The sequence below is a fragment of the Delphinus delphis genome, chromosome 2 (assembly GCF_949987515.2).
Source record: "Delphinus delphis chromosome 2, mDelDel1.2, whole genome shotgun sequence".
In the NCBI taxonomy this organism is placed as follows: domain Eukaryota; kingdom Metazoa; phylum Chordata; class Mammalia; order Artiodactyla; family Delphinidae; genus Delphinus; species Delphinus delphis.
Window position 1 is genome coordinate 53,022,274 of NC_082684.1, and position 14,026 is coordinate 53,036,299.

General features: G+C 33.9%; 1 protein-coding gene across 1 annotated transcript in view; it reads left to right on the forward strand.

Moving 5' to 3' along the window:
• MDGA2 (MAM domain containing glycosylphosphatidylinositol anchor 2) overlaps positions 1-14,026 on the forward strand; it is an 822,856-nt gene that overhangs the window by 342,167 nt on the left and 466,663 nt on the right. The window contains exon 2 of the mRNA XM_060004614.1: positions 9,936-10,075. Coding sequence (XP_059860597.1) covers positions 9,936-10,075 — 140 coding nt within the window. The remainder of the gene's footprint in view (positions 1-9,935; positions 10,076-14,026) is intronic.

The following is a 14,026-nucleotide window of genomic DNA, read 5'->3' on the forward strand; positions in this document are numbered from 1 at the left end:
ATTTTGTGACACTGCAGATTTCTTATATTGTTTGTTTTATTAACAAATCCTAACATTAATAACAATTATGACAATTCTTAGAAAGGGTATTTATGAGTTCATTTAGGAGAATGTGGAAATTATTTAAAGTTGAGCACAGAGTCTTGCTCGATGGCAGACTGAAGGAGCACAGGTGATTGAGCAGGAGAGTGGGAGGTGCAGCCCCTGTGACCTGATGGTAGGGGATCTGGGAGATGGCAGGTCTAAGAGCCTTCCTGGGGAATGCCGTGTCATATTGCCACAGAGGTGAACCACTGAGATACTTACAGGGACAATTTCAAAACTTCATCCTCAGACAGATGGAAATTAATGTTTGAACAGAAATTTTGGGTAGTTCCTCAGCTCCTGAGTATATTTCTTTGAAATTGTCAAGCCTAAATAAAAAATTAGAGGTTGAGTGATGATATTTACCAATAAGTGCTTCTGTTTCACATTTCGTGGTTTAGAAAAATGTTTTTACTTTGAACTCTTATGGTACTAAGTAATTTAATAAAAATATTCTTTGTCTATGGGACTATAAATGATTGATAATCCTTTTTTTGTATTCTGTTCTTTCCCCCTAAATTCTAAAGACAAAGGAATGTCTGTCGTTTTTAAAATGAGGATGCAGCATGGCAAAATGAAAAAAAACATATATATAACACAATTTTTTTCTAGAATAAGACAGAACTGTAGATGAAACTAAACTTTGAATATTCACTAACCTTCACTGGGGATGTCTTATTTTTTCAAGTGGAAATTAAAAATATACTTTTTATGGTTTTAGATAGAGCTAGAGATTGTCATAAATAACAAGCTTTGCACAGGTTCCCGGTGTTTGCTAAGTTCTTAGTCTATGAGTGTTGCCTGGTGGAGTCCGAATCATTCTTGCTTTGTGATAATTGCTCTTCTGCCCAGTTCTGAAGGGGACTCTGGGTGTGTGTCATTATCACACTGATTCCTCTATTCTGGGTTTTGAAAGGCATTTTTGTGGCATGCTGAGGATCTTGTCCTTCTTGGGGCTAGTCACAAGCAGCAGCAGTGATTTCTCAATGGAGAGAAACAATGGAGAAATTGTCAGGCCAGATCCTCAAAATCCTCTGCCTGCCATTGCCACTCTTGGAGAAGCAAATTGAAGTTTTCATTTTTGGCATATTCTGTAGGAAATCTCATTTGTTTTGTTGGTTAGCTAGACTGGAAGAAATAATAGTTGTCTCTAAATACCCAATTTGTGATTAAGGTTGGAGCACAATGATGACACTAATTTCATTTTAGTTAGTATTTGCTGGAGCTTTGTAGTTCTTTCCAAGAAAGCTGAGAAGCTCTTAATTCTAGAGAAGGGTGAGTACATTTAGGTATACATTTCAGTCCAGAGAGTTTAAAAATGATGTAATTAGTACCTGTGGGTTCAGGAGTCCTGATCTCATAAGATGCTCTGATAATTCATGAGAGTCAGGAAGATTTGGTTCCAAGAACTTTGGAAGGTTCACTGACCACATGATATATAGCTTCAGACATTAGTAAGAGGAAACCATTTCACAAGTTTGATTTAGAGGGGGAAAACCTAATCAAGGTTTTAAGGATTAAAGCCTGACCCCTCTTGTAGCAGTATAATAGTTTTTCTGCATCCTTTACTCTGCTTCCATCATGACTCAAAGCACATAAAGAATGGTACCATAAAAGAGGCGACTCCCTTGTGTTTATGTCAGTTTTTTTTTTTTTTTTTGTAATGACAGTCTATGGCCTAGCTGCCAAAATTTCTGGAGTAGTTTTTTTGGGGGTTTTCCTCCTAAAATTTACTGATTAGATAGAAACATGATTCAACCTTTAGATGGAGACAATTCAGGATGTGGCATTGGATCCAATATAGAAAAAGGAACTTGTGTATAGAATCTCACATTTCTACCTACATGGGGAAAGCACAGTTCACCACAATATTTACCTTTAAGTGATAGCACACAGCTTAGTTCAGTCAAGTCCTTTGTGAGCAAAATATGAGATTAATGAAATATTTGATAACCTTTCAAATATTGCTTTCATATGTTTCTCCTGGAAAATACTGGGAAGAACATAGTGAAGGGCTTGGGGTAGGAACATCCACGTAGAGATGCAGATGTCTATGTCAGACTTTGGGGCACATGGTTCCTCTCCAGCACGCATGTCAGAGGTTGTTCAAATGCTGAATTTGAAAAGAATGTTAAGAACCTTAGATTCAGTGAAATTTATATATTTTTAAATCTATAAAACATACTAGGGTCTTTGAAGTTTTAGCCTTAGGAATTAATAGGTGATGTTTTGAGATGAAAACAAAAAAAACCATATTTCTGATGAAATCTGAAGTTAATGTAAAAACCTTAATTTAGTAATATTTAAAAATTTTATATTGTTTCATTTAAGAAGCATAGGACACATATGTCATTTTGTGGAAGATAATTCGGATTAATATTTTACCGTTATGTATTCAGTTTTTTGTAAAGTTAGTACCTTGACTCGAGAATGTTAAAAGATGACATTACAAGGTAATTCTTCTACACAAAAACATTATTGCTTTTATCATTGTTTTTAACTTTAAAATTTAAATTGCATTATGGCTTTTTTTGTTTAACTTTAAACTTTCATGAACACAATTACATTGTTATTTAATGTCATTTTCTTCAGTGACGAACGTTCTTCCATCTTAAATAGTATCTATTGTATATAACAGATAACTTACGTTTAAATTAAAAATTTAAGCAATTTAAGCTCTTTGCTTTAAATTCTTGGCTAACACTAACCTAAAAAATCATATCAACCTCTGTTATTTAGGAAAAATTAATAGCTGCTTTCTAGAACCAGGGGCTTCAGGGTTTAATTTTCTTACCTTACTTTGGGCTTTGCAGAGTCTCTCAGGGCAGTTCAATTAATTTATAACAGTGCTGCTCAACGTGTGCTGAGGAAATAATACAAAATATCCAAAATCTTTCATATTTAGAGCCTTTCACCAAAGTCATACTGAGGTAGATATGATCTTCTTTTGATTAAATCCAGAATATCAATATGATCTTAGTACTTTCATATTATAACTCATCAAATTAAAGATAAAAATGTATTTCCCTCCAGTGGACAGGAGTACAGTATTAACCAAGTATGAGGGATGAGGGGAAAGAGGTAGGGAAATAAATTCACATTGATGCTGAAATTGTAGTTAATTCAAAATAACCAATGGAATCAAACAACTCAAATGAGCTAAAAGCTGATGAAAAATAATCTGTAAATTGTTTGTGTATCAAGATATTGTCCTATTTGGGATTATTTAAATGACAATGACAGATGGATTTTAACTATTTTTTGAGGAAATTGTTGGAATGGACATATAAATTGAACATTCTGCTATCTGCATGTTTAGATATATGATTATATTCATGGTTGTAAGAATAATAGTGGGAGGTAATAATATTTTTTTATTGTTTTGAAGTGTAGAACAAGTGTATAATTTTAAAAGATCCTCATAGTTGCATAGAAATGAAGTCTGGTAAACGAAGACTGAAGGAGATGTACGAGATCAAAATAATGACAAATAATTAGCAGTTAAGCAAAGTGGTCTTCTATATTCCTGCCTTATTCTTTTATAAATACAAGTGATAGGGCAGATGCCAGACTGCTGTGGCCTGAGGATTGCAAAGCAGCTGTGGAAGTATGACATAGAGTGGGTACCGTTATTTCTATTCATTGGCTGTGAAGGAAAGGCAAGAGGAGTCCTGGTGATGGGAGGATAAATGTTGTTTTGTCTCCATTCTTTAATATGGGAGAGATTAAGCATATTTATGTTCTGTGAGGATTAACCTTGATTTTTATTTTTACAGAAGAGATTAGACCATTTTGAGAGATTTCTGCATATTTGGTACAGAAGTTATCAGAGTTAAACTTGTAAAAGAGTAAAAGAACAAAAAGATAAGAAAAAAGAAAGAAAGTCGGGTTTTAGGGAAAATTAATTTTAAAAGAATGTTGAAGGATAGTAGAAAAATAGTGTAGTATTGGTAAAAGTTACAGTTTATGTTGGAAATACAAACATTATGGTTTGTTTCTTATAATGTAAATAATTAGTCTTTGCAATCCTGAGATGGTGGTATAAATATTGTTAAAATATTCTGTTTTATACTTACTGTTTTATACTTATCATTTCTTTTACGTGTGGGTAAACCTCAGGAGCAGTTTTACTTTTTGCCTGAAGCTTGGTTTAACCTGCTAAGACTTTTCTCTTTCTCAAAACTCACCTCCTTCATCTTTTGCCGCTATTGTTCTACAGCCAGATCTCACTTGAAATTCACCAATGCCCTCCTAACTATCATTGGGAATGACCTTTTGTCTATGCTTCTCCTAATTGACAGCTCTGTTGTAAGTGACAGTTTTGGACAGTTCACCATTCTTGAGCATCTCTTTGTGTAACTTTTAAAGCACTGCATTTTCTTTGTTTTCCTTCTACCTCTGAGTCTCTTTTCTTGGCCTCTCTGTATTCATAATCTTATGGACACCAATTCTCTATCAAGAATTCACATTCCTTGCGGTTCTATCATTATCCTCTTAATTTCTCCCTCTACATGCTCTGTTTTAGAGATTTTGTCTATTCTATTGCTGTCAGCCATCGACTACCATTTAAAAGCTCTAAATTTTATGTGCAGCAACAACTTTTCAGTTGTTGGACAGCTCAACATCAGCATCTAAATCTAAAATTTTACCTACTCTCCCAAATGTTCATATTCTCCCCTTCCCTATCTGAGTTTTTGATATTAAAATATGTAATATAATGAGCCTAAGGCAAAAGACATTAGGCAAAAGAGTTGTCAACAAGAAGAGGGATAATTATAGACTATACCTGTATACACAATACTTAATTTAAAAGTCACATTGGGAGATTATTGTGAAAAGGCGGGGAGGAGACAACTCATGTAGTATTTTAAACTAGTAACTCAGGTAGGAAAGAGAGAAAATAAGAATGGAAGACACCATGCTTTAGAAGTACTATTCACATGTGCTACATTGGAATTGTGAAATAAGCAGAAGAGACCAATTATTGGCAATGTTAATTAGATAAATGTAAGATGTCATAGAAAACTGATAAATGTTTTATCAAATCAAGTAATTACTTAGACCAGTAGAAAAATAGAAGGAAATTTGATTATTGTTTTGTTTGCTTTACAAGCAAAACTGATCCTGCTAAGAGAATGGTGTAAGCAGTAGTGTTAGTTCTGTTATCTCTGGCCACCTGAGAGTAGAAAGGTGTGAGACATTCTATCTATCTGTCTCTGAGTCTCTGTCTCTGAACAGAATCTAGAGTGTGTGAGAGATGATGGTTCAGGGTGGCTCACTGATGTCTCCACTGGAGCTTCTAACAGAGGTTCCATGAGCTCCCTCTCTCCACACTAGCTATCCCAGGGGATCTGTGACCTGCGCCAAGAACATAAGTTACCTTGACGTAGTGTAGCATAGTGGTGAGATTTTACTGGCAACTTGAATTCCCAAAGAATAGTTGGACCAGGGATTTGAAGGATTTACCAAAGTATAATACTCTTGCTTGGGGTTCTTAGAAGAGAGAAAACTCCTAATACCAAACTTATTACTGGCTAATAACAGCATGTCCTTCAGAAAACATTGAAAAAGCTTCTCCTTCAAAAACACTTCCCATCTAAGTCCTCACTCTAACAAAGCCCTCCGTGATTTGGGCTCAGAGCCCCTCATCTTAAGTCTCTCCCAACTGTGAATAATGGGGAGTCCATAGTGATCAAGAGAGTATTTTCTATTTAAAAATGTATCTTTCACCTATTTAACCAAAATATAAACTTCACTGTCATCTTAACTCCTGCCCCCTCGCTCCCTCATCAGTCAATCCTCAAGTCCTGTCTAACAAGGACTCTCAAGTAGGTTTCTCCCATCATTTCCATTCACAGGGCTATACAGTCTCTTATGTCTGGAGACATCATGACATCATGGCAAATTGAGAGAGTGGCACTGGTGTCAAGGTTTGGAGTATATTATAAGCTATGTAGACCACATGTTCATGTAGTTATTTCCTAAACACTGCAGGCAGTCTCTTATAGACATGCCTTTGAACACACTATTTCCTTTCTCTGGAATTCGTTTCACCACATGCATTTTTCCAAACCTAAGTTAAATGTCACTGGCTTCATGAAACCTGTTGGAATCCACCAGGCAGATTTAGTCAGCTTCTGCTTTGTCCTGTTATGGTCTTTTCACTTCCTTCTGTTAGAATATCTATTCTGCTCAACTGTAATTGTTTTATTATTTTTGTATTTTATATATAATATATATAAATTGGACAGACCCAATAGGCTATAAACCCATAGAGGGCACAGCTCATAGCATTAATCTTCATATCCTCAGCTCATAGCCTCGTGCCTGATCTATAGCAGTTGCTCAATAAATATATGTTTGAAAATCTGTATATGATATAAAAGGCTTAAAAGTGCTCTTGCTGTTGCCATTGGAGAATAAGAAAGAATTTGTGTTCTTTCTCCAACAGAATACAGTGAGAATTTGGTTTGACTTTGGATATACTCTAACAAGATAAAAGAATGTCTCTCTTTTGCCCTTTTAGGCTGACCTCTTGAACCCAAAGCCAGTTTATTCAAATTAAGGGAGTTGATATGATTAGTGTTAGAAAGATTTTATATAATGAGATTTGGCTTACTGCAAGCAAATTTGGATGAATATTAGTCTGTTGTAATATTTTAACATTTTAATTCATTGCTGACTCTACAGGGCAATGGGGATCATAACCCTTAGTCCAATTTCAGGATGATGAATTGAGGTTTTCTCTAACAAGGCAGAGGATAAAACATGTTTTGTTTCAGATATAGTACTGAAAATTGCATATATATTTAAAGTAGGCAAATTCAGTGCCATAATGGTTAGTATTTTTGCTAAAATAGGTTAAAGTCCTTATAGTGATATATGCTTAAAATTATAAATTAATTATTAAATACCTACTTTGTGCTATGAATTATGTGATGTGGAATAGATGCTGAAAATTATGTTCATCCTTGTAATAAGGTGCTTCCTATCAAGTTAGAATGTTAAGAAAAAGGAGAATCTCTGGGCAATACAGATTTTCTGGAAAAAAGAGAAGAGAATCATTGCTAAGTAATCCAAGAAGGTTTCAGCAACATTGGTCCAAAGATCAGGGTGGGAATTCTAGATGGGGAAACATCATGATCAAAGACACTTGAATTCTCAGTGCTCTTTATCTTCCCACTGATGTTGGGCTGCTGTTACAGAGAAGTGGGATTTTGGGTTGGATAATCAGTATGAGGACCATTTACAGGGCACCTAAATGCCATGTGGGGTGATTTGGACTCTGTGAAATGTCATAGGGAGACATTATAGATTCTTAGGCAGGAATACAGCATGATGAAAAAAGAAGTTACAATATATTATTTGGGAAATTGTAAGATTTCATGGATTTGATAGGGACTGGAGACAGGATGGTGAATTGGGACAATGTTACACTGGTTACGTTTGGAACAATTATAGTGTTTATATTGCTGATCTAGTTATGGTGCTTTAACTTCATGAACTGTTTCTCAATCTTTTTTATTCCCCTAGTGTAGTCTAGGTCTAGTTTAGGAGTTATTTAACCCTACTTTAACTGTGCCAGGCATAGTTTTAATAGCATGAGGTAGTAAAAGGAGCCTAGGAACAGTGGTCCTGGTCTCATTTAGGCCACAACTAGCTGCAAGCCTGTAGCCAGGTCATCTGATGTCATTGGGCTTTCCTTCCCTAATTTGGAAATAAGAGAATTCACTTGGATGAATTTTAAGACCTTTTCAGTTGGACTTTCTGCAGACCAAAAGAGTTAAAGGAAGCTTCCAAAATTTTCATCTTATCATTGAGATTCTAAAGTACTGATCACATATTTTAATGCATACTAGGAAAAATACATCTTTAATATTTATAATTTGGTAGAATATTCCACCCTCCTGTAAGATAGGTGGTAGGTTCATAATGACTACAGTATATAGGCAATTACCTTTTCCAAGAATGTGTTAAAATACAGAAGAAAATAGCAGAAAATTTACCCTTGTAGATGAACACAGTGTGCTTACTGTATAATTTAAATGTTTTAAATGAAGTTACTTATTTGCATAATAAGTATGTCTTAAAAATAACAATACTATTCATTGATTTGAAATTAAAACAAAAATAAGTGTAAATCTGGAAAAGATGTCATGTTACTATATAATTAGATGTATTAATAAACATGTAGGCTATCACTTGTTAGGCTAAATTTGGCAAAGAAATATATTTCAAGGTAATGAATCTCTATTTTTTTACTTAACAATTTTTTATTTATATTTTGCAAGTGTTTATTGATTGTCATTAGTTTGTTCACCTCCATAATACGTATACAGTTGTATGACAGATGTTTTAAAATAAGTAGCTTTCTAGTATTACTTGTCTAAATTGAAGTTTAAATTTGATCACTATAGGAAATGATTTGTAGGAAACCTTGTGTGAAATATATCAGAATACCCAGATAAACACTACAGATGATTTCTAATGTCTTAAAACTAGGCAAATTATTACAGTGTCTAGACAGAGTCTGAAGACATGGTAGAAAATTTTTGATAAATTGGTTTTATAAGACCAAAAAATTATTTGGTTTGTTTAAGTTTTTAAACAAACTTAAAAAATTGGTTTATTTAATTTTTTAAACCAGTGAAAGGATGCATAGCATGATGTTTAGTTACTTGAAAAAAATTAAAAGAAAAGGACATTTTATCCCATGGTGTATTTTCTTTAATAAACAAATATTTATAAGAGCCATTAGAAAATTATTCTAATGATCTGGTCTGAGTAGCACTGTCATTGTCATCACCTGGGATGTTCTGTAAAAAGGCAGATTCCAGGGGTTTTCTGCAGACATATAGCAGTCTCTGTGTATACCTCTGACATCTATGTTTTAAACAAGTTCCTGGGGAGTTTATTATGCATACTGAATGTAAGAACTACTCTTTTAAACTTTTTGCCTCCACTCCAAATGTATTACAAACAAAAGTGCTGAATTCACAAATGGGGATGATCTCCAGTTTGAAGCTAGTCACAGTAATCTCCTTGATGACAAGAAGCATATCTTATTATCTAAGTATTTCTCATTACCAAAAGAATTTTTGCGTACAGTGGGTTTCCAATGATATGTAAGTCAATGAATGCTAGTCAAGTTTTATAGGCCCCTGTGACACTGAAGTCGGAGAAAATTATATTATGGAATTTGGACAGTTTCATGAGAAGTCTATCTTGAATCAGAATTTTATACTTAGACATCAGTGATTTATGGCCTTCATCAGTGGCTTAATTCAGTGATTGTTTTTTGCTCATATTAATACAGGAGTCTATAAATATTGAAAACTAAGTTGGTGTTCAATTCCAGATAACCAAATCTTCCTATTCTTTAGCTCCCTAGTTACACCACATGACTTATAAAATTAATAGAAAAATGGCAATGTCTTTAATTCACATTCCTTTTTCCTTTCTGATGGTCTTTCTTTTGCACTACCTAGTTTTTGGACAACATCCCTTACTATATTAAATTTTAGATTTCAGAGAGGAAGGGAACTATCACATTTTAACAATCAAGTTTTATCATTGGTCTTGTAATGATGGTGATTTACTGAATCACCAATTTTTCCCCATTACCCTATTCCCCTTTGCCATTTTCAGACTGTGTTGGTGACTGCAAGGTAAACTTGAACTTTTCTGTCCGGCAAAATCTTTAATCCCTTGGGGATGTTCAAAGTGTTAAGACTGATGGATCTGACAGTGGTAAAGTCTAATAAGAATTGCCATAACAACCATGATGATCAGGGGAAGACAGTTTGCTTATCTTTTTATGTATGTTGTCTCTCTTCTTCCTGATTCGACAGCTCCCCCCACGGTTCGTATTGTGCATTCAGGCTTGGCCTGTAACATTGAGGAGGAGCGCTACTCGGAAAGGGTCTACACTATACGGGAAGGAGAAACCCTGGAATTGACCTGTCTGGTCACAGGACATCCACGTCCACAGGTGAGTCCCGAACCGTGATATTGTGGAAAACTCTCTTCACTTTTCTTGGAAGTCAAAAAGTGTACATTTTAGATGATTTAGCTAAAAATGTGTTTGTGTGTGTATGTGTGTGTGTGAAATTCAAGTATGTGTGCAATGCAGGATAAGAGTAGTGACTGCTGAACATTCAAGCTTGAAGTATTCACGTGGATAAGACAAAAAAAAGAAATTTTTGTTTTGGTATTGTGAGAAATTTAAAAGACATTTCTAAGGAGGCTGTTAAAAAAGACAACTACAAAAATATCTCAGTCAGATAACAATTCATATGGCAAAGAGTTTATTTTAGAATGTGGAACATGATTTCACGATGACATAATTGCAGTGGAGGAAGCATTTGTTCGAAGAATGTGATGAATGAGGTCACATGTACTTTCCTTACTCCTAGTCATTATATCCATAGAAAACCTTGAAAAAACAAATGTTTGTAGGTGCTGTATGAATTCAGGTTCTCAAGAGTCAGCAGCTACAGCTTTCATAGCTAATTTAGTAGCAGGAACAGAAATTGAGACTTTCAAAGGTCACTAAAATTACAAACAATGAGCAAAGAAAAAGCTTGTAGGAGTGAAAAAAGGAGTTAGATATAAGATAGTATAGTTCGGCTATGTATCTATGATGTAAAAATTTAATTCAGATACAGAATATTCACGATGTTTTTATTCATTAATTGCCAATTCTTATTGTCATATATTTAACCTGACTGGTTCAAAATATGGATTGGTATTAAATACAAACACTGTGATGGAAAAGAAGTCTCATTTGGTAGATAAAGTTACATATTTTAAGTATTTGTATTACAGAAAAAAAAAATCCAGCTAACACGACTATATACGGGAAAGTAAAGAACAATGTGGAGATTATAAAGTCTCCCGTCATTTCTATCTTGTCTTTTGGTCCTGTCATCCTTAACTCTTTAATCCTCAAGGATGTTTTGACTGTACAATTTTGACCCTGAGGAACAAATAAAAATAAGCATATGAACTTCACAGAACGAAGCAGTAGATTGATAAGACCATAAATAAACTGAAATGGTGAAATATGTTTTATAAAACTTATGCTGCTGATAAAATGGAAAACAGTAAAAGTAATCTAGGAAAAATTATTTTAAAATATTGAAAAATATTAAAATACATAGTGGCTAAAATTGCAAATTATGACACTTGCTAAGAACTGAAAATTTATTAAAGAATAAAATTGTCTCAATAAAATTGAGCTGCAGAAAATTTGACCCAATATAATTAGACTTAGTAGAAAAAATGATTGCAAAACTAAATATGTAAGCACAGAAGCAATAATTGTTAAAATGTGATGTAGATGAAGCTGATATGTAAAGCATTTTTATTTTCAGATTTATGCAGACAACAGTATAGTCCAATGAAAATAATTTTACTAAAATTAAAAAATGATAACACTAACTCAAGAATATTATCCCAAAGAAAGTTTAGTGTTGTTATAATTTGATTTTCTTAATTTATATACATAGAATAAAAATTCCAGAGTAAAAAAGTTGGGATCAAAGTAGGAAGGTCCGAGTAAACCTAAAAGAGGCCACAAGAGAAGACTCATTGATGCTCCCATTATTCCCACAATGAATGTACCAAGTTCTGCAGCTTCTGAACTTCAAATTTTACTTAAAAATGCAACTTATCTTTGTTTTTAAGTCATCCCAGCTGTTCCTCTCCCTCTATCTTCATCCTTACATTCCCTTAATATTAGCCGTTTCTTATTTTCTCCATACATCTTCCCTTTCGTGATTCAGCAATCTGGATGCAATCTTTGAGCTCTGGCCAATCCAAAAGTAGTTCTGAAAAACAGGAGTAGGTTATTGTCTTACTTATTTTTCCTGAGAAATTCCATTTTTGGAAACGTTTCAGTGTGTTATGAGCCTATGAAAAATTTATTATTTCAGTATTATTATTTCTTCATTCCTAGAAGTAATTCAGGTGTTTGCAGGTGAATCAGTTTCAGTTTATATTGCATATTTGGAAAATTAACTGGGCCTCTTCTTTGTCAACAAACTGTATAAGGAAGACTGACAGAACAGCTGGGCCTTTGTATCCTGTCCAAATACTAAAGGGCATGCTGTTGGCATCTGGTCTTGAGGATAATTTTTCTTGGCTGATACCATGAAGCTGGAATGACTTTCTTGCTCCTATGTCTAATCTAAATATGATAATGCAGTGAAAGAGAGAAGTTCCTCATTCACTCTTCAGAAGATTTCTTAATCTGTTGCCTATTCCTGTGGCGAGAGTCATAAAAATTTCCATTTCTACAAGTGTTCTAAGGCAGCATTTTTTTCTAGATTCTTTAAAATTTTCTTTAAAATAAAATAAGTGAAGAAGGTCAGTACATAGCAGTGGTTAAGAGCATGGTACTGGGACTGCCTGGATATAATCCAGGATCCATCATGACTACTAGTGTGACCTTGGGAAAGTTCCTTAACCTCTCTGTTCTCTGTGCCTCAGTTTTCTTATCTATATAATAGCGATGATGCTAACCATCTTATCTATATCATAGACTCCTTTCAAAAGTTAAATGTATGTGTAAATATATATGTACATATATTTTGTATATACACATATATACATATATATATGGTACATAGTAAGCATTATATTGGTACATAATAAAATATATATTGGCTTTATATTATTTTTAAGTAATTTATATTTAGACTCCAACGTCGAACATATTTGAAATAAGTAAATTTAAAAAAAGGTTCTTAGCATTTCTATAGTCTAAATTAAATGCATTTCAATAAATTTCAATATTTTTGTGTTGTAATGCACTGCAGAGCTTTTGCATCTCTGTTAATTAGCTTTTTTTAGCTTGCAAGGACTAGAACTGTGTTCAGACTACCTCATTTAAGGAGGGCTTATTATAAAAGTATGTGGGAAGGTAAGAAAGAAAGACAAGGGTTTGTCAGTAAATCTACCAACCTAATATTACTTCTGGATATCCATAATTTCAGGATTTTGCTACCTACTCTCTTAATTTTCCTTCTTTTCTTTTCTCCTTCCTTCCTTCTTTCATTCCTTCTCTCCCTTCTTCCCTCCTTCCTCTGTTCTTTCTCCCTCAATATTACCACACCAATAACAAATGAATTATGAATATAGTCCTCTTGTAAATGATTTAAACAATAGGATATTTGACATACTGGACCTGTTTTCTGCATCATGTGAGAGACTCTCCAACTGAAACAACTAATATTTTTTCAATGTATCTTTGGATAGAATATGGGAAAGGGTTTAGGAGAAGTATGCAAAAATTTATTAATCACAAATTTTATATCAGTAACTTCACAGTCCCCCCCCACCCCGCCACACACACACAGTCTCATCCCCTGGTGACATACATCTTTATTAAGGTCATGGTTACAAGAGGAAATATACTCACCATAGCTGTTTAGGAGAAAGCTCTTATAGCCTTTCTGATCATTGATGTCACACCTTCAAATAGTTTTGTTACCATTACTTTTAATATAGAATATGGAAAGCCTCTTTTGGTTCAACACTTTACTCCAAAACTACTGATACATTTTATTCCCAGTATATCAGCATTAACCAAAGGTTTTTTTTTAATTTAATAAAAATCCTCATGAATATAAAGGGTCAGTTTTGTTCCTCAGGAGATCTGAATCCATTTGCAGTTATTTCAGAGTTTATCATTTGTTTAATTCCATGGACAGTCCTGATGTTAGAAGAAACATTTATCATACAGTTCCAGATACTTGCAAAAACGTTAGTCCGTGTACTTAATGAGATAATACATGTTGATCATTTAGTGGAGTACCTAGCAAAAAGTAAATACTTAGTCAATCATCACCATATTTGTGATTCCATTATTGATACAACATAATAATTCTATAAAGTTAATAATTCTCAGCTATTACTGTCATCACTACACAATTGCAGG